Source organism: Hyperolius riggenbachi, chromosome 10 (genome assembly GCF_040937935.1).
Source record: "Hyperolius riggenbachi isolate aHypRig1 chromosome 10, aHypRig1.pri, whole genome shotgun sequence".
Classification (NCBI taxonomy): domain Eukaryota; kingdom Metazoa; phylum Chordata; class Amphibia; order Anura; family Hyperoliidae; genus Hyperolius; species Hyperolius riggenbachi.
Window position 1 is genome coordinate 150,549,830 of NC_090655.1, and position 21,671 is coordinate 150,571,500.

At 45.9% G+C, this 21,671-nt stretch overlaps 2 protein-coding genes across 3 annotated transcripts in view; one reads left to right on the forward strand and one right to left on the reverse strand.

Moving 5' to 3' along the window:
* Window positions 1-21,671, reverse strand: part of LOC137536564 (synaptotagmin-15-like) — a 147,945-nt gene that overhangs the window by 66,617 nt on the left and 59,657 nt on the right. Inside the window, exons 6-7 of the mRNA XM_068258809.1 lie at window positions 19,980-20,150; window positions 18,180-18,294 (exon numbers count right to left, since the gene is read on the reverse strand). Coding sequence (XP_068114910.1) covers window positions 18,180-18,294; window positions 19,980-20,150 — 286 coding nt within the window. The remainder of the gene's footprint in view (window positions 1-18,179; window positions 18,295-19,979; window positions 20,151-21,671) is intronic.
* The window catches only part of LOC137536563 (GRIN2-like protein), a 296,606-nt gene that overhangs the window by 217 nt on the left and 274,718 nt on the right, over window positions 1-21,671 (forward strand). For both annotated transcript variants that reach the window (XM_068258805.1, XM_068258806.1), the window contains exons 2-3: window positions 3,820-3,911; window positions 18,618-18,684. The gene's annotated coding sequence lies outside the window, so the exon portion shown is untranslated. The remainder of the gene's footprint in view (window positions 1-3,819; window positions 3,912-18,617; window positions 18,685-21,671) is intronic.

The following is a 21,671-nucleotide window of genomic DNA, read 5'->3' on the forward strand; positions in this document are numbered from 1 at the left end:
AGACTATTCTCTAAATCTGAAATAATTTTATTAATAAGGAAAACATAATTTTTCCTTACCAAAACAACCCAGGTCTAGGTTTATAACCTTACCTGAAATAACAACTCTTTATAGAGAACACACTTAAAGGGAACCTAAACTGAGAAGGGTATGGATTTTTCCTTTTAAAATAATGCCAGTTCCCTGACTCTCCTGCTGATCCTATATCACTAATACTTTCAGCTGCAGACCCTGAACAAGCATGCAGATAAGGTGCTCTGTCTGAAGTCAGACTGGATTAGCTGCATGCTTGTTTCAGGTTTGTGATTCAGGTACTACTGCAGTCAAAGAGATCAGCAGGGCTGCCAGGCAACTGGTATTGTTTAAAAGGAAAGATCCGTATACTTCTTAGTTTAGGTTCCCTTTAAAGTGGGATAAAACTCTGACATAACATTCAATAAAAACATGTTTTCCTACCGTTTATTACCCTTACACATCATATTTGCTTTTGTGCACAAGAAATATTGTCTGTTTACAAATTACAAATTCCCAAAGTACAGTTTATCTGCTCTGAAAGCTGCCATTGCATTTTCTTTGCATAGCTGCTGTATTTATATATTACAATTTTTTTTCCTTTACATTGTAAGCCTTTGGCAGGGTCTCACCACCTTATATGTGTCCTTCTTAATATTGCAACCCCACCAATGACACTCTTCCCAGTAGTGTCACTAGGGGGTGTAGTAGGTGCGGACCGCACCAGGTGTCACTAGCATAGGGCATAGCATTTCAGGCTAAGGGAGGGTGGAGTAGGTTATGAAATATATACCAGGCTAGTGTCTGATGTACTTCTCCCTCCTGCTCTACTCCGCTTGGGGCTGCTCCTTGTTGAGCTTTTCTGCTCAACTGGTCAAAACTACCTCTGTCCCATGGGGATTTCACACCCACAGACTGGCAACTGTCAATAACATATTTTACTGCCAATGACACATTAGATCCAAAGCTTTGTACACATGTACATAGGTTGTCGTACTATATAACCTAGTGTGTGTACAGCAGCCCCCTTGCCTTGCCTGCTCTGTCATGTACCAGTCTCAGCCAGGCCTCCTCCCCCTCCATAGCAACAGGCTAGTGAGGCCCTTGTATAGCCTCAGCCCCAATCCTGTCTCCTGAGGGATTTAGTCTCGATCCCTACCAAGGGACTTTACTCGTATGTGAGTACCCAGCTTAAAGAAACCTGATGTAATCTGAAACAAACAAAAAAAAACGTAGATACTCATCAAGAAGAAGGAGGGCTCTGTATCGCATAGAACATTCCTAGTCCTCTCTGTGGGAGACATTTATCAAGAGTGTCTGAGACAAAATATTAGTAGGTATTTAGAAATCCGTGCAGAGTGGTCTCAGACATCCTAAAACATCAATTGCGGTTGCTGAGATAACCAATACATCTGCTGTATTGCATCCTTGCCCAGCACTTGAAGGGTTAAGCACAGAACAGCTAAACAGGACACCTGGCAGCAGAGGAGAGGAGCACTTTACTAATCATGTCTAGCCTGCACTGCAGAACTGCTATTAAGCACTTCTTAATCTGTGGCAGTTTAGGGAAGGATTTGCACTTTTCTTAACTGTAGTGCAGCTCTAGAAATCCACGTTAAACTGCTGCTAATAAGTAGGATTTAAAGTGAATGGGAGCCGCATTTAAAAAAATTAGACAGATACTTACCCAAGGAGAGGGAAGGCTCTGGGTCCTATAGAGCCTTCCGGCTCCTCTCCCTGTCCCCTCGTTCCAGTGCTGGCTCGCCCGGAAGCAGTATTTGACTAAATTAGTCAAATACTGCTTTACCCGGCCGAAGGAGGCTTCAGAAGTCTTCAGGGAGCCAAGTGCTCCTGAAGAACGGCGGCTCTGTACTGCACCTGCGCAAGCACGCTCTCTTGCACACTCACGCCTGTGCAGTATGGAGCCGCACGTCTTCGGGAGGACACGGCTCCCGAAGACTTCCAAATACCCTTTGAATTGAAATGGGGGGGGGGGGGGGGGGGGATGCCAGCACAGGATAGAGAGCACCGAGAGAGGAGACGGAAGGCTCTATACAACCCAGAGCCTTCTCTCTCCTTAGGTAGGTATTTGCTTCATTTTTTTAAAAATGCGGTTCCCATCCACTTTAACCTCCTGGGCGATAATCCCGAGCTGAGCTCGGGGTATGTCGCGCAGGAGGATTTCTCAGGCCCTGGAGGGCCGATTTGCATAATTTTTTTTTGTTACACGCAGCTAGCACTTTGCTAGCTGCGTGCAACTTCCGCTTGCCGCCGCTCGCCGCCGATCCACCGCTACCCGCCGTGCCGCGCAGACCCCCCCCCCCCAGACCCCTTGCGCAGCCTGGCCAATCAGTGCCAGGAAGCGCTGAGGGATGGATCGGGACTCCCTTTGATGTCACGACATTGATGACGTCGGTGATGTCATCGCGAGCGCCGCCATGGCAACGGGGGAAGCCAAGCAGGAGATCCCGTTCTGAACGGAATCTCCTGCTTGCGCTGATCGCCGGAGGCAATCGGAGGGGGTGGGGGGATGCCGCTGCACAGCCTAGTGCTAGCTACATGATTTAAAAAAAAAAATTAAAAATGTGCTGCGCCCCCTCCTGGGCGATGTAATTGTATCACCCAGAGGGTTAAGAAGTTTCTTATTATCATGCAGAACAGTTCCTCTGCTGGTTAGGACTGTTTAAGAAGAAAAAACTGTCAGTAATGCTTTGATAAATCTGGCCCTATTGCTCATCATTCCCTCGCTTTTCCTTTTCACAATTTGAAGTCTTTAGAAGGCTTTGGAAGCATTCACATTCCTGAGGGCTTCCAAACACGGGCACTTACATACTGCGCAACCGACGACTTGAATGTGGGAAGTACAGATCCACTCATCTTTGGAAGTTCTATATCAGTACATATAAGGTGCAATGTTGAAACTTCAAATGGGGTTCCCGCCCTGTGTATAGTGACTCACCAGATGTTGCGGCCAGCCAGGCCCGTTATCGCCTCTATGGTATATGGCCACCCTACTGCCTTCTCCGGCAACCACCGTCACCTCCGCTCAGGGTGGAGCTATGGAGTGACGAACAAACCACGTGACGCGAGCTGGACGCGGCTGGGCGTTACACGCTGCACTTTGAAGTTGCGCAGCAGCCATTTTAGGTGATGGAGAGCGGCAGGATCACTAATTTTATATTCACCCCACGCAGAGCTTTACTCATCTTGTGATCCCTAATAATGACCTGATGGTCACAGTAATTGTAATTAGCTTGGGAACACGTTGTGAGACACTGAAGCGGAAAAAAAATTATGATATTATGATTTGTATGTGTAGTACAGCTAAGAAATAAAACATTAAGATCAGATACATCAGTCTAATTGTTTCCAGTACAGGAAGAGTTAAGAAACTCCAGTTGTTATCTCTATGCAAAAAAGCCATTAAGCTGTACGACTTTCAAAGTCGTGGAGAGGGCTGTCTTCTGACTTTTATTATCTCAACTGTTTTCTTTTTCTCTGCCAGAGGAGAGGTCATTAGTTCACAGACTGCTCTGAAAGAATCATTTTGAATGCTGAGTGTTGTGTAATCTGCACATATTAGAGAATGATGCAATGTTAGAAAAAACACTATATACCTGAAAATAAAAATATAAGAATATTTTCCTTGCTGCTAATCTTCTAGTAATTATTCATAGTACGCAACCAATTCATTATATCATTATTTTTTTTCGCTTCAGTGTCTCTTTAAAGGTGTATGTCACCATTTTTTAATAAAGCTTTTTGAAATACTTTTTTGTGATGGATGCTTTATCTTAATACCCACAGAGGATACGGAGGTGACGGTGGCTGCCAGAGAAGGCAGTGGGGTGGCCATATACCCCAGAGGCGATAATGAGCCCGGCTGGCCACAACATCAGGTGAGTGACTATACGTGGGTGGGGGGGGGGGAACCCCATTTGAAGTTTCAACATTGCACCTTGTATGGACTGATATAGAGCACTGCCATTCTCTGCTGCATAGATCTATCAAGATATAACACATATCTAAGTGAAACGCACCATCAGAGACCTATGGTGTTTTCAGTCCATGAACTGTGTATATGAGAATTTAGTATTGTTGATATCCCATTGAGCGCTGTATACTGCGATTTGAATGTTTGCATCTAGAAGTACTTGAGGACACGAGTACTTCAGAAAGGCTGCCCAAGGTGGGCTGAAGATGTATTCAATCTGCAGGTGGAATAAGTTCAATGGAGGAACTGCTGGGGAACGAGGGGACAGAGGGACAACCAAGAAGGCTCTATGGGATCCTCTTAATATTAAGGATTCCAGGCATCTCCTGAACCACTTGGAGAATGTAAACTGGTTGCCCACTTATAGATAGATGAAACTAGACATCACCAGTGGTGCTCAGCAGAGCTCGAATATTCGAGTAGCTCGAATATTCGAGCTCTTTTTCAGCTATTCGAGCTCGGTATTCGAGCTCCGAATAGCTGGAGCTATTCGAATGGGCTATCCGAGTACACTCGAATAGCCCATTCACTATTCGAGCTATTCGAGCAACCCGGCGCTATTCGAGCTCGGTACCGAGCTCGAATAGCGTCATAGCCCAGATTGATGTCCTTAGAGCCAATCAGAGGGCTCCCAGGCCCTCTGACGGCAGCCAATCACAGAGGGGGACCCTGGCCAGCCCCTACCCTATAAATAGCGGCCGCCATGTTCCGTTTCTCCATGCTTGCCTGAGACTTGTACAGAGAGAGAGTTGCTCCTTTGTGCTTTGGCTTAGCAAGTGCTCTATTGTGATCATTTACCTAGCGTTTTTGCTCACCTACACCTGCCATATACACCTATATTGTTGTTAGTTAGATAGACATTGTATTTTAGTTAGTAGCTTGTGTGTTACATTAGAGACAGGCAGCTGCTGCAAGCTTACAGGTTTAGGCCTCAGGGGGGCCTTGCCTCTGTGGGCAGCTGTCCTCTGTTTATTTCTCTCATCTATACCAGTATTTCTGCTGTCCTTTACTAATAGTATTGTAGTTATACTGTACTAGGAGTAGGACACTCACTGACTGTCACTGTTTATAGGCTACTAGCTAGCTCCTGCGTGTGTGCACTCACTCACTGTCTGTGTGTACACACACTCTATTTCCTTCTGATTACTGATAGATTATTGTTAGTTAGTTGTACTTACTTACTACTTACTCTTACTGTACCCGTAGGGACACTCACTGTCACTGTTCATATAGGCTACTAGCTCCTGCGTGTGCGCACTGCACTCACTGTCTGAGTGTACACACACAACACACACTCTATTTCCTTCTGATCGCTGATAGATTATCGTAATTAGTTAGTTCTACTTACTGTTACTACTTACTCTTACTGTACTAGGAGTCTAGGACACTCAGTCACTGTGTTCATAGGCTACTAGCTCCTGCGTGCGTGCACTCACTGTCTGAGTGTACACACACCCACACTCCATTTCCTTCTGATCGCTGATTGATTATCGTAATTAGTTAGTTGTACTTACTGTTACTACTTACTCTTACTGTACTAGGAGTCTAGGACACTCAGTCACTGTCCATAGGCTACTAGCTCCTGCGTGCGGTCACTCACTGTCTGAGTGTACACACACCACCCACACTCTATTTCCTTCTGATCGCTGATTGATTATTGTAATTAGTTAGTTCTACTTACTGTTACTACTTACTCTTACTGTACTAGGAGTCTAGGACACTCAGTCACTGTGTTCATAGGCTTCTAGCTCCTGCGTGCGTGCACTCACTGTCTGAGTGTACACACACCCACACTCCATTTCCTTCTGATTGCTGATTGATTATTGTAATTAGTTAGTTCTACTTACTGTTACTACTTACTCTTACTGTACTAGGAGTCTAGGACACTCAGTCACTGTGTTCATAGGCTACTAGCTCCTGCGTGCGTGCACTCACTGTCTGAGTGTACACACACCCACACTCCATTTCCTTCTGATCGCTGATTGATTATTGTAATTAGTTAGTTCTACTTACTGTTACTACTTACTCTTACTGTACTAGGAGTCTAGGACACTCAGTCACTGTGTTCATAGGCTACTAGCTCCTGCGTGCGGTCACTCACTGTCTGAGTGTACACACACCACCCACACTCTATTTCCTTCTGATCGCTGATTGATTATTGTAATTAGTTAGTTCTACTTACTGTTACTACTTACTCTTACTGTACTAGGAGTCTAGGACACTCAGTCACTGTGTTCATAGGCTTCTAGCTCCTGCGTGCGTGCACTCACTGTCTGAGTGTACACACACCCACACTCCATTTCCTTCTGATCGCTGATTGATTATTGTAATTAGTTAGTTCTACTTACTGTTACTACTTACTCTTACTGTACTAGGAGTCTAGGACACTCAGTCACTGTGTTCATAGGCTACTAGCTCCTGCGTGCGGTCACTCACTGTCTGAGTGTACACACACCACCCACACTCTATTTCCTTCTGATCGCTGATTGATTATTGTAATTAGTTAGTTCTACTTACTGTTACTACTTACTCTTACTGTACTAGGAGTCTAGGACACTCAGTCACTGTGTTCATAGGCTACTAGCTCCTGCGTGCGTGCACTCACTGTCTGAGTGTACACACACCCACACTCCATTTCCTTCTGATCGCTGATTGATTATTGTAATTAGTTAGTTCTACTTACTGTTACTACTTACTCTTACTGTACTAGGAGTCTAGGACACTCAGTCACTGTGTTCATAGGCTACTAGCTCCTGCGTGCGTGCACTCACTGTCTGAGTGTACACACACCCACACTCCATTTCCTTCTGATCGCTGATTGATTATTGTAATTAGTTAGTTCTACTTACTGTTACTACTTACTCTTACTGTACTAGGAGTCTAGGACACTCAGTCACTGTGTTCATAGGCTACTAGCTCCTGCGTGCGGTCACTCACTGTCTGAGTGTACACACACCACCCACACTCTATTTCCTTCTGATCGCTGATTGATTATCGTAATTAGTTAGTTCTACTTACTGTTACTACTTACTCTTACTGTACTAGGAGTCTAGGACACTCAGTCACTGTCCATAGGCTACTAGCTCCTGCGTGCGTGCACTCACTGTCTGAGTGTACACACACTAAATTTACTTGTGATTACTACTGATTATTGTAACTGCTAGTTGTACTTCCTGACTGTTACTACTTACTTACTGTACTAGGGGACACTCACTCAGTCACCTCACCAACCAACCCACTCCATTAAAGTACCCCACTTTTCAGCCGCCCTTTTACAAAACTTTTGTCTATACGCCCAAAACATTTAAGATGTCTGGAAGTGGCAGCCAGCGCGGTTTGGGCAAGGGGAAGGGCAGCAAGGGAATCAGGAGGAGAGGGAGCAGCATTGTGGCAAGCCGCGGCCGCGGGCGCGCCACCATGCACAGTTCCGCAGCAGCAGCAGCAGCGTCAGTGGCTAACATTCCTCCCATAGCCACTGGCCGTGGACGCCTTGGGCGCCGCCCAGCAGGAGCATCTGCAACTCACGCTGCAGAGACACAGCAGCAGCAGCGTGTAGCACCTGCTCCCATTTTCCTCCAGCCGGGTCGGAAACGTCCCATTGAGGAAAAGGATGCAGACACTGTGGTGCAACTCATGACGGAGGATGAGCAGCCCGCCATCAGCTCTGCATCCGAGGCCTCCACCCTCACCACCACCACCACCACCACCCCTGTTCGCAGCAGCCGCCCAGCAGGGCCTGGGGAGGAGGCCAGTTCACCGTCAGTTGGCGACCTGTCATTCAGCAGTCTTTTGACCCCAGGCATCATGAGTCAATTGTCTGCTGTTGTTGGCGATTTTGAGGAGGAGATGCTGATGGGCACTTTGGGGGATGAGGGATTGGACAGCAAGACTGTGGCGACAGTCAAGCAGCCCATCCATGCATCAGGAGAGGAGTTTGGGGGGTCCTCATCCCAGCAGGACATGTTTCAGGAGGGGGAGGATGATGATGACCCGGTGACAGACAGAGACTGGGTGCCACCACCTCCAGGGGATGTCGTCCTCAGCAGCTCTGAGGAGGAGGATGCTCTTGTGGGCCTTGCAAGGAGGCGCATCATTGCAAGCATTGGCAGCAGCAGTAGGCAGGTCCCACAGCCTGCTGGTGTCTCAGGCTCAGCAGCAGCAGCAGCATCTGCCAGTACCACCACCAGCCGCACCCAAGCCCCCCAAGCCCCCCCCCCCCAACCACCACAGGGAGACAGGCAGCAGCGCTTCCATGCCGTAGGGGGATGTTTAAGTCACCAATCTGGCGATATTTCACCATGCCCACTGTGTACAGCAAGTACGCCACTTGCAACCACTGTCAGCGGAAGTTGAGCAGAGGTGCAGACCCCTTAAAGTTCTGCACCAGCTCGCTCATCAACCACCTTGCGGCTAAACATTTCCACCAGCATGAGGAGTTCCAGAGGCTGAAGGCATCTGGTGCTGGCAGTGGCACCACACCCATCACTGCACAGCCTTCAGCAGCAGCAGCAGCAACAGCAGCCACCCGCCCTCCTGCTCCTCCAGCAGCACCAGCAGGAGTGCGGAAACGCACTGCTCCTCCCCCCTCTGCAACTCCTGCCGCCGACACTGAGGCCTGTTCTGGCAGCCAGTCCTCAGTGGCCTCCTCTGCTGTGTCTGCTGATTCCCGTGTCAGCAAAAGGCCACGCCAGAGCCTTTTGAGCGAGTCCTTCCAGGGGGTGGTTAGGGCTCTGCCTCCCAGCAGCCGTCGCGTGCGGCAGCTGAACGGCTTGCTGGCACGAGCCATGTGCTCCCAACTCCTGCCGTACACGCTCGTGCAGGAGGGGAGCGACATTCGTGCGCTGCTTGCTTGCGCAGCCCCAGACTGGCAGCTCCCCAGCAGACACTTCTTTGCCCGCAAGGCCATTCCTGCACTGCACCGCTTTGTGATGGCCAATGTGGAGCGAGGGCTGGAGCACGCGGTTGGTGAAAGGGTCCACGTCACCATGGACTCCTGGAGCAGCCGCTTCGGGACAGGCCGCTACCTGTCCTTCACTGTCCACTGGGTCAGCTTGGTGGAAGGGGGTGAGGATGGGAGAGCAGCAGCGGGCACAGCAGCAGCAGCAACACAGTGGGTGGTGCCACCCCGCAGGGTCAGGGGAACTGCAGCAGGTTCCTCCGATCCTCTGCCATCCTCCGGCACACCTGGCCAAACCCCCCGCCTCAGCAGCAGCGTGAAGGCCCGCCACTGCCAAGCGCTGCTGCACTTGGTCAGCCTTGGGAAGACCAAGCTGACGGCAACCCATGTGTTGGCCAAACTCCAGGAGCAGGAGAGGATTTGGCTGACCCCCAGAGGCCTCAGAGTCGGAGAGGTGGTGGCCGACAATGGGGCCAATCTGGTTGCCGCAATAGACAGGGGAAACCTGACCCACATCCCCTGTCTTGCCCACGTGCTGAACCTGGTGGTGCAGAAGTTCCTGCGCACCTACCAGGGGATGGGCGAACTGCTGGAAACGGCAAGGAATGTTGTGCGTCACTTCCGGCGCTCGGCTGCAGCCTGTGCGAGCCTGGAAGACGTGCAAAAGGAGCTGGATCTGCCACGCCATCGGCTGATCCTTGACGTTCCGACTCGCTGGAACTCCACCCTGGCGATGTTGGAGCGTCTGGTTGAACAGAGGCACGCTGTCAAACAGTACCTTGCCCTGGCCACTGTTTCCGCAGCTCAGAGAAGGGACAAGACCAGCAACATCCCGTCCATCGTCCCCGATGATGACTGGAGGCACATGCAGCAGGTGTGCTTTGTGCTGGCTCCCTTCCTGCAGGCCACAAACATGGTGAGCAGGGACCATGCTATGGTCTGCGAGTGGGTGCCCCTGGTTTCTCTGCTGAACAGGGCCCTCGATGCTTTGCTGGAACAGGGAGCGGCAGCCTTGGACCAGCAGGAGCGGCAACCAGCTGCGCAGTCCACCTCTGAGGGGGAGGAGGAGGAGGACTTGGTGGAGGTCCCTGACCTGGCTGCTGATGAGGGGGATCAGCACAGCGCAGCTGAGTTGGTGCGGGGGTGGAGAGAGGATGAGGCGGCAGAGGAGGAGGATGAGGACAGCACTGACGTCGATGTGCCAGCAGACGTGGCCCGCCTCTTCCCAATGGCAGCGCACATGCTGACGTGCCTGCGCAGGGACCCCAGGGTGATCCAGATGAAGCAGAGGGAGGACATCTGGATCAGCATGATGTTGGACCCACGCCTCAAGGGGAAGTTGAGCCAGTTACTGCCGCCTGCAGGAGGAGACCCAGCGCAACAAATAAGGAGCTTGCAGCAGGCCCTTGTTGAGCGCTTGGAGGAAGCCTTCCCCCAGCCTTCCACCCCCACTGTCCAGCAGCCAGCACAGAGGCAGCAGCAGGTGCCTGCATCCAGCAGCAGCAAGCGCCTCACAGACCTGCTGTCTCTCAGCCACGAGCTCTACAGGACTGTAGAGGCTCCGGCAGCAGTGACTAGAGAGGAGATGCATGCAGCAGCATCCTCCTCCGGTCACAGCCAGCGCCTGACCCGCATGGTGGCTGACTACATGGGGTCGTACAGCGGGCTTGACAGCGATGCCCCTGTTGATCCCATGGAGTATTGGGTCAAGCGCATGGAGATCTGGAGCGAGCTGGCGCAGTACGCCCTGGAAGTGCTGTCCTGCCCCCCTTCCAGCGTGCTGTCCGAGCGCTGCTTCAGTGCAGCTGGTGGCGTGGTCACCGAGAAACGCTCACGTCTGTCTCACAAGTCTGTGGACAGACTGACGTTTCTCAAGATGAACCAGGCGTGGGTGGAAGGCGAGTTCCTGGCCCCTGTTGTCGGCGAGAGGGGGACATGAACTGGCTGCCGGAACCATCGTTAATGTGCCTTACCACCCTTTACCACCTCCTGGCTCCTGCTCACTAAGCCAGCCTGGTTCACTTTGACTATTACGTCGCCTGCAGCCACACATTTTACACCTACAGTGGGCTGCTGTGTACTGCCCTTCTGCTGTCTGTCTGTGTTTCCCACTGCCAGGGTACACAGAATTACCTTCTTCTGCTGCCACTCTGCCACCAGCTATTACGTCAAACAATAGCTATATTGGTTGTAAAACCAAAAACCAAAAAACCATTAAAAAAAAAAAAAGGTTTAATTTTTCTGAGGTGCCCGGGTTGAAAACTGTGTTGTCCCAGTTGTGTATTGGACACAATGTGGGCTGCACGACCGCTGTCTGGGACCTCCTGTTGTGTTTATTTACAGCCCTGGTATCACCGCTAGGTACCAGGGCTATTATGTCACGCTGCCTACCTGCTGCCACACTCACACTGCTCCTCCATACCTCCTCCTGCTGCTGCTGCTGCTGTCTGTCTGTGTTTCCCACTGCCAGGGTACACAGATGATTTACCTTCTGCTGCCACTCTGCCACCAGCTATTACGTCAAACAATAGCTGCTCGCCTACTCCTCCATTCCTCCTCCTGCTGCTGCTGTCTGTCTGTGTTTCCCACTGCCAGGGTACACAGAATTACCTTCTTCTGCTGCCACTCTGCCACCAGCTATTACGTCAAACAATAGCTATATTGGTTGCAAAACCAAAACCAAACAAACCATTAAAAAAAAAAAAAGGTTTAATTTTTCTGAGGTGCCCGGGTTGAAAACTGTGTTGTCCCAGTTGTGTATTGGACACAATGTGGGCTGCACGACCGCTGTCTGGGACCTCCTGTTGTGTTTATTTACAGCCCTGGTATCACCGCTAGGTACCAGGGCTATTATGTCACGCTGCCTACCTGCTGCCACACTCACACTGCTCCTCCATACCTCCTCCTGCTGCTGCTGCTGCTGTCTGTCTGTGTTTCCCACTGCCAGGGTACACTACACAGATGATTTACCTTCTGCTGCCACTCTGCCACCAGCTATTACGTCAAACAATAGCTGCTCACATTACTCCTCCATTCCTCCTGCTGCTGTTGCTGTCTGTCTGTGTTTCCCACTGCCAGGGTACACAGAATTACCTTCTGCTGCCACTCTGCCACCAGCTATTACGTCAAACAATAGCTATATTGGTTGCAAAACCAAAACCAAACAAACCATTAAAAAAAAAAAAAAAGGTTTAATTTTTCTGAGGTGCCCGGGTTGAAAACTGTGTTGTCCCAGTTGTGTATTGGACACAATGTGGGCTGCACGACCCCTGTCTGGGACCTCCTGTTGTGTTTATTTACAGCCCTGGTATCACCACTAGGTACCAGGGCTATTATGTCACGCTGCCTACCTGCTGCCACACTCACACTGCTCCTCCACACCTCCTCCTGCTGCTGCTGCTGCTGTCTGTCTGTGTTTCCCACTGCCAGGGTACACTACACAGATGATTTACCTTCTGCTGCCACTCTGCCACCAGCTATTATGTCAAACAATAGCTGCTCACATTACTCCTCCATTCCTCCTGCTGCTGTTGCTGTCTGTCTGTGTTTCCCACTGCCAGGGTACACAGAATTACCTTCTGCTGCCACTCTGCCACCAGCTATTACGTCAAACAATAGCTATATTGGTTGCAAAACCAAAACCAAACAAACCATTAAAAAAAAAAAAAAAAGGTTTAATTTTTCTGAGGTGCCCGGGTTGAAAACTGTGTTGTCCCAGTTGTGTATTGGACACAATGTGGGCTGCACGACCCCTGTCTGGGACCTCCTGTTGTGTTTATTTACAGCCCTGGTATCACCGCTAGGTACCAGGGCTATTATGTCACGGCGAGCTGCCTGCCTCATTGACTGCCTGCTGCCACACACTCATCCTCCTCCTCCTGCTGCTGAATTTACCTCCTGCTGTCTTTGTGTTTCCACTGCCAGGGAGCACATACAATGGCGCTTCCAACATGCGTGCGCCCACCAGCTATTTGTTACGCTCAAAAATAGCTGCATTTCTTTAAAAAAAAAATTGAAAAGAGAAATACGTGAAGATGATGAAGAAGAAGATGAAAAAGAAGAAGAAGATAAAGAAGAAGAAGATGAAGAAGAAGAAGATGAAGAAGAAGATGAAGAAGATGATGAAGAAGAAGATGAAAAAGAAGAAGAAGATGAAGAAGATGAAGAAGAAGAAGATGAAGAAGAAGAAGAAGAAGAAGAAGAAGATGAAGAAGATGAAGAAGAAGAAGATGAAGAAGAAGAAGATGAAGAAGAAGAAGAAGAAGATGAAGAAGAAGAAGAAGAAGATGAAGAAGAAGAAGAAGAAGAAGAAGATGAAGAAGAAGAAGAAGATGAAGAAGAAGAAGATGAAGAAGATGAAGATGAAGAAGAAGAAGAAGATGAAGATGAAGAAGAAGATGAAGAAGATGAAGAAGAAGATGATGAAGAAGAAGAAGAAGAAGATGATGAAGAAGAAGAAGAAGATGATGAAGAAGAAGAAGAAGATGATGAAGAAGAAGAAGAAGAAGATGATGAAGAAGAAGAAGAAGAAGAAGATGATGATGAAGAAGAAGAAGAAGAAGAAGATGATGAAGAAGAAGAAGAAGAAGATGAAGAAGAAGAAGAAGAAGAAGAAGATATAGAAGAAGAAGATCTAGAAGAAGAAGAAGAAAGATAAAGAAGAAGAAGAACAAGTATATACAGTAACACTACTGAACAAAATTAAGGACACAACTTCTCTTTCCACATTTTTTTTTAAAGGAACATCCCCACATAATCACTTGCTGTTGTTACTTGGAAAAAAAGATGTTTCTTGCATCATTCACCCTCAAAACAAGTGTTGGAAGCTATTTAAGGCCAATTCGAATAGTCAGCTCGAATAGTGAGCTCGAATACCGACTCGAATAGTGAGCTCGAAGTCCGAGGTCGAATCGAATAGTAAAAATTATTCGACTCGAATATTCGACTGACCTCGAATAATTTACTATTCGAATTCGACCAAACTCGAATTTTAAAAAGGGGTATTTGAGCATCACTAGACATCACATCTTTATACACTAATATAGCACATCCAATAGGACTCTCAGCCATTGAATGCTTTCTCACCTAAGACTGTTGCCCAACCCTCAAAATATCTTTTTATTTGAAGCCACCAAATTCATACCATTACCATACCATTATTTCTTCACGTTCATGGATAAGATTTATTTACAGATCCAAGGGGTGGCGATGGACTCTAGCTACAAATTTTACAAAATATATGAATAATAATGAGATGTGTCTATCTTTCACTCACTGCACTAATAGCGAGCATATAGAGTTCTTAGATTTAAACCTCTCCCACAAGGATCATGACATCATAACCAGAAACCATTTCAAAACAGTTGATTTAAATGCCCATATACTGTACATTTCAATAGCAGTCATCATCAGCCCTTGAAAAACAATATTCCATTTAGACAATTTCAGCGAATTAGGTGTAATTGTACAGATACAAAGACTTTTAATAAAAAAGCCAAGGTATTAACTAAAACATTAAAAGAAAAAAACTAATTCAGGAAGCAAGGGACAAAGCCAGAACCATGACACAATCTGATTTGGTGTCCAGACCAGGAACTCATACAACTGGAGAAGAATATCAATTTCATCAACTATTATTCAAATGTATCATAGGTGTATCGACCATATCCTACAGAAACATTGGTCATTATTACTCTCAGATCCACTATTAAGTGTTCCCAATAATGATGTCGTCGGTGCGTTTTTATTTCTATGTACCCCTATACCCATTTCTCCTTGGAGGGAGTCTCCTTCTTAAAGGGCAACAAAAGATAATGGGGTAGTGGATAGATCCCCTAGGTGCGATCAGGCCCCCGCACGTGAATGCTCGGCTGCTCCCAGGATATACCACTGCAGAAAATATATAAAAAGGAGAGGGGCGCTCTGAGCTTCTGAAGACTGCATACAATCCTCCTATTAGACAGGTCTCACGGAGAACCAGGTGAGACTTGTCTAATAGGAGGATTGTATGCAGTCTTCGGAAGCTCTGAGCGACCCTCTCATACTTCTTAAAGGGGACTTCCATGTCACCATGAAACCCTCCAGGGTGTCGTTGGCCCCCACTTTCTCCTAGGGCACCGGATGTGGGTAAGAGCCCTTTGTCCATGGATTGGACAAGGGCTCCAGGGGAGAGGGGGAGGCTTGGCCACTCCTCTCCCCTGGAGCCACCCCATACCATGGTATAGCTCAGGGTGTGAAGCCCCATTTGGCCAGGGCTCCGCAATCTGGCTATCACAGCCTCCATGGGGGACAAGGGGTTAAAGAGGCTCGGGAAAGGGGATCCCACATCATATTTTTAAAAAAGATTTCCCACACTACGGACATAAAAACAAAATACATTTACATACATACATTTTTCCTCTAATTTTAACACCGATTTTCTCAAATACTATAAGGTCTTTTTGAAAAAATGTTTTACTTTTGTTCCAAGTGTTCTTCTTAACCTTCCCAGCAAATTTGTTGTTTCTAAGCACATAAGGGGGCTTTGCTATTAATCGCTAAAGTTGGCAGCTGCTGAAACATTTCCCACACTCAGAATGAGAATCGATTTTCTCAAAAACTATAAGGTCTTTTTGATTTATTTTCCTCTTGTTCCCACTGTTCTTCTTAACACACCCTGCAGATTTGGTGTTTCTAGTATGTATGAGGGCTTTGCTATTAATCGTTAACATAATCACAGGTAATCACTGATTCTGACTCGTGATTACGGTTGTAATTAAAAAATTCTGCATTCGAATTCGGAACTCCAATTCTAGCCAGAATCACGATCACAGCCAATCCGGAAGTGGGCAGAGCCGTGATCAAAACCACTGGAATCCAGAATTGGGATACCCCAGCATCCATATTTTTGTAGCTACACTTGTTAAGGGTCTGAAGATTACAATGTCCGCAACATTTATTTTGTGATCCTTGCAAGATGGTCCTCGAGACTGTGAGGGTCACAAGAGGTTATGGTAAGGGAAAGGGTGTGAACATTGGGGGCTCCACCAGAGTTTTTCATGGGGGCCCTATGAGTAGTAATCAACTAATTACGATTTCGCTAAATTTCGTGTAAATGTTCGCAATTACGCTTATACTTAATTGCGATTTGCAAATTCAATTGATTTCATGTAGTCATTTGTAATTTCACATAAAATTTCGCAAAATTTCGCGTAATTTCTTGCTGACTTTAGCAGTGAATAGCAAAGCCCCCATACATGCTATTGACACCAAAATTGCTACATATATAAAGGAAAATCGTGGGTACAAGTCAAAAAAAAGAATTTTGCAAAAAGACCTTAAAGTTTTGAGAAACTTGATCGTAAAAACGCAAGTAAAAAATGGTTCTTAAACTTAGAAAAATTTCAGTTTAAAAACCATTTTTCATTGCATTTGTAAAATCGAGTGTCTCAAAAACTTTTAGAAAAATTATTTTTGTGACTTATACTCACTATTCTGCTTAACTAATGTAGCAATTTTGGTAGCACTAGCATGTATGCAGGCTTTGCTATTAACCTCTAAAGTCTGCACAAAATTATGCAAAAATGTACACGAAATTTTGAAATACTACTATTACATATGAAATTCATTATGCTTTTCTCTGAAATTTCGCACTACGATTATGATGCGTAATTGCACATTTCGATGCGAAATTTCGGCCCACCGCTGCCTATGAGTCATAGTTGCGCCACTATTCAGACTCTGACAAATATAACTCAGTTCCAGGGAATTTGTGTTATTTCAAAAACTCAAACATAAATTAAACAATGCAGTCAGTTTGGATTATTGTTTTATCTCAAAAACACATAAATCAAACACAAGTAAAGGCTTGTCTACTAGTTGTCTTGTTGTTTGGCAGGCATGACTGAAACATTGCAAACCTAAATACATTCACAAGCACAGTGTGCATGGGTGGAGAGGCAAAATATTAATTAAGCAGGCATTCTGAGTCATGATTAATGAACAAAACATTTCCAGAAGGCTGAATCTCTAAAGCCCTATACACACGCTCAACAGCGGTCTTTTATGCCAGCGTTTTTCAACCACTGTCCCGGGATGTTGCCTGGTGTGCCGTACAGGTCTGGCCTCTCGCTCCTCCCCTCCCCGCGGCCACCGCTCCTGTTACCTTATCATGAGCGGGCGGCCGCTTGTCCGATTACATTCGCCCATAGTAGCCGCTGTCCTCTGTGGCCTCTCCTATTACAGCAGCGCACTCGGCGTCTGCTGTGATGACCAGGAAGCGGTACAGCGGTTCCCATGGTAACGGCGATGCATATCGCCGCTACAGGAAGCCGCTGTACCACTTCCTGCTTATCACAGCACCCGCCGAGCGCGCGCTGCTGTAATAGGAGATGCCACAGAGGAGAGCGGATACTACGGGGGAATCTAATCGGACAAGCGGCCGCCCGCTCATGATAAGGTAACAGGAGCGGTGGCCTCGGAGGGGGGAGGGGCACACCTACCCATACTAAGTAAGCTATATTGGACACTATACTAGCTATACTGGGCACTATACTGGGGCACTACCTACCTATACTGGGCACTATACTAGCTATACTGGGCCCTACCTACCCATACTGGGCACTATACTGGGGCACTACCTATCCATACTGGGACTATACTAGCTATACTGGGGCACTATACTAGCTATACTGGGGCACTATACTGGGGTATCTATACTAGCCATACTGGGGCAACTAAACTCCCTATACTGGGGCATCTATGCTAGCTATGCAGCCGCAAAAGCCCCCCCCCCCCCCATTCACCGGAGAAAAATTTGGTCAGAAAGTGTTCCCCGGGCCGGAAAAGGTTGGGAACCACTGTTTTATGCAGCACAATTGTCAAAAGACTTTTGTTGTGAAACAAGTTGAAATAACTAAAAAAAGTATTTTTCTATTGTTCGAAAAGCTGATAAGACTGATAGGAAGTCTATCCAACAGTTGGATTGATTTCTTATTAGTCTTATCAGCTTTTTAAACAATAGCAAAATACTTTTTTGAGTTATTTCAACTTGTTTCACAACAAAAGTCTTTTGACAATTGTGCTGCATAAAAGACCGCTGTTGAGCGTGCGTATGGGGCTTAATACCTGTGCAGTTAATTGGCTAGTTAAAAGCATCACCTGCTACAATAATCCTTCTGTGGTTTTTGTGAAGGACAAAGGAGAACAAACACATACAGTTTCATCTGTTGAAAGATTCATTCAGCACTAGATATTCCCATTATTGCTGAAAAAGTTCTCATAATGGACTTTACTTACTGACAACACGGTCCTGGAACTGTATTCCCTTTGCTCGGAGCACCACCACTGTCAATCGTCCAAGATAGTCATTATAGCTAAGAGAAAACTGTATGTCTCCATACTCTGATGGTGGCTGTTGAGGGAAAAGGGACATTTATGATTACTATTGAAGCAAAGCTAAATTGAAAATAAACTGATGAGATTTAACAATTCCATCCATTCTCCTACTCCTAAAACTGTCCCACATTTTTTTTTCTGTTTAAAGGCTAAAAAAAGTAGGTGTAATGTTTTATTGTCTTTCAAAGTTTAGAGTCACAATCTATGAACTATTGATCCTTTTTTATCTAATCCATGCACAAAAATATAATTAAGTTGAAGTTGCATGTTTGCTAAGAAAAAGCAATCTTATTAGTTCAGCTATATTAATTTTGACAAATATTATTTCAACTTTCACAGCTTGTTTTACGCACAGTGACAAAAGCACAGGCATTTCAGAGAGCTATCACAGTAAACTGCTTGATGGGTGAGTACGTTTTTTGAATCTGTCAGATAAGACGTGTTGAAATGTATTCATCTGTGCAGTTAGTGGGGCACAAATTGTACTTCAAAGAGTACACCAACAGATTACTGAGCCCACAGCAATTTTTAAGTGAAAGAGGAATTTTACTTGAATTACCTGATTATTTTTTACTATATAGATAATGGCCCTTTTTAGAATTTTGATTGGATTGGGCTGTTACAATCCAGTCAGCAGTAGGTGGTGTGGGATCACCAGTGCACACAGTCTAAAGAGCCCCCTTTGCAGGAGCTATCTGCAGAATATAATTGCCAAGTCCAACAAGTGGGCACCAGACTATTTGCTGACAAGGGCTACCTGGTTTGCCCTTCAAAAGTTATCAGCTAAAGAATATTATATTACTAAAGGTCTCTCCCTAGCTACTTATCTGACTCCTGCTCTTTCAATGAGTCTGAAATTAATTGAGAATTAGATTGTTTGATTAGCAGCTACAAAGGTAATGATATTTCAATCAAAATGCAAAAAATAGGCCCGTTCTGCCTAGGGAAAATAATTAGCATTGTAACCTCTGCAACCCCCAACTTTACATAAATGTTTACCGCACTACCCAAACCCCACTCCCAGTCAATTACAGAGTCTTCATCTTTGAGAGCATATGCTCCAAGCCCTATATGAATGGACTGTGTTACCGTTCCCCACAGCAACCTCAAGGCCTGCTATCAGGTGCTACCTCTGAGTTCACACCTTCCTGAAAGAATAACACTGAAGGAAGGTTGCATGTCATCCTGGAACTACTCCATATCACGGTCCTTGTGCCAGCTCCCTCAAAGCCTACACTACATCCTACAACCTCTAATGGAGTAGCCAAGTCCATTCTTATAACAGCCAATGGAAGGGAAGTTTAATGGCTTTCACAGTCAATGTTATCCTGCAATAGATCAAAAAGGAGAGTGGTGCATGCTCCATACCCACCTCATGCAAGGTAACATGCTGCAATTACATGCAGACTGCCTCCAAAAGCCACAAGCACACCAAATGGAAGCACCCTGATGTCATTTTTAGGAAGAATGCTCCATGAATACATTTATTGGATTTACTCAAGAGTTCTCCTTTAAACCAGGTGAACACTAGTTGCCTTTTCATTGTAATTCTCCCATGAAACAGATGCACAAGCCTAGAGATAGTCATATTGAAGAAATGGCATAGCTTTACACTGTACATTTTTATTTTAAGCTTCAGCCCAAATTACCCAGCATATGTTGCCAAGCAATTAGATGATGTAATGCTCTGAAATCAATTACCTCCGAGCTGTCTTGTTCCAGATCACGCCAAATGACAAGCTTGCCATCATCAGTCAAATTCTCATTTTTCAGAGCAAAAAGAACCTGTCCTAATAAGTGATGCTTCTTTATTTTATCCACATGGTAGACAGAAAACCTCAGCACTCGTTGATGTAGTGTTTTACCAGAAACCTGCAGAAAAGCAAACACAACAGAACTAATTTCAGTGCTGCCTCCACTGCTGACTGCAACAGGAGACATAATCATTAAGAAAATACATGAGCCATGTTGAAAATATTAAGTCTGAAAAGAACATACTGTATTTCTTCTAGATCACACTGAAAGAATTATGTAGTGTGACTATATAGTTGTAGTAACCTTGATTGGCTCATGCTGCTCTAACAGGAAACGTCTGAGCACACCACACTCTTTGGAAAACTGGCTAGACAGAACAAACCATGGTGATTACCTGCTTAGGATGAAATAGCTTTATTCCTGTTAGCAGATAAGAAGCAGATTTGTCCAACCCCACTGGGCACCATCCTCATAAGAAGTGTAAAAGCAAATTACAGTGCCCCATTTAGTTACCCAAAAATACTTAAAAACTTGCCCAACAATACTTAAAAACTGGTCTGAAACCATGCAATATGACTCAGCTTCCACCTATAGGGTGGTGAATTAGATAGAACTTGCTCACTGCAATCAAAAATGTACCTTTGATGGAAAAAGCCTTGTTTATTGGTTTAATATTGTCCTGTCATGTGATAATGCCAAATTATGACTTTCTACTCCATTATCTAATGGGAAATTTCCTGCAAGCTTCATTTTAGTTTTATCTGTTTATTCAATGTTGCAGCCTCTCCCTATATACAAATCATATTGTCACAGTACAAAGCATACAGAAAGGAGGAGACTTGTGACTTGTGCAACTTAAACTGTGGGACCCAGCCTCCTCCCAAGGATGAGCAGAAACTACGCCAGTGCGAATTTACGCATCGTAGTTCGCATCTACGCATCGTAGTTCGTAGGTGACGTTTCAAAACTACGCTTACGAATTTACACATAGCAAAGTACCGGTACGCGTAGCTTACGCCCACTATGCATAGTTAACATGTGTATTTCGTTGTGAACTACGAATGCGTTACTCGAGTCTAATTTTACGCTTGCGATTGCATGCTTACAAATGTACGCATTGGAAAGGGAAATGTACGCATAGAAGAGTTACGAGCATATGCATTTAAAGAGGAGTTAATGCGTAAAATTTTCTGCATGCGGGCATAAGCATCCGCATTCACTACGCTTCGCACTACACATAATTGCGTATTTTAACGCATACGAAGCAAATATTTGATTTTGAAGCCGTAGTTTGGCGAAGCGTAATTGCGTAAAACTATGCGTAGTTCCAGCATAGCGAAGTTGGCTGACTACGACCATCCCTGCCTCCTCGTGTGTGTGTGTGTGTGTGTCTCCATGCCAGCGTCAGGCTTAAGTGTGAAGAGAAATCTAGTCTAAAGATAATTCCCCACCAGTACATAGAGCAGTGGAGTAGGCACATAACTAGTATGCATTGACACAAAAAAGTACATTATTTATCAGTGTAAGGGAAGTGCTTTTAACTTCTTGACTTAACAGTGTAAGATGCATTTATAATGCATCTTGCAGTTTCAGAAACACATATACACATATAGCATGCAAGCAGTTAAATAATTCTTG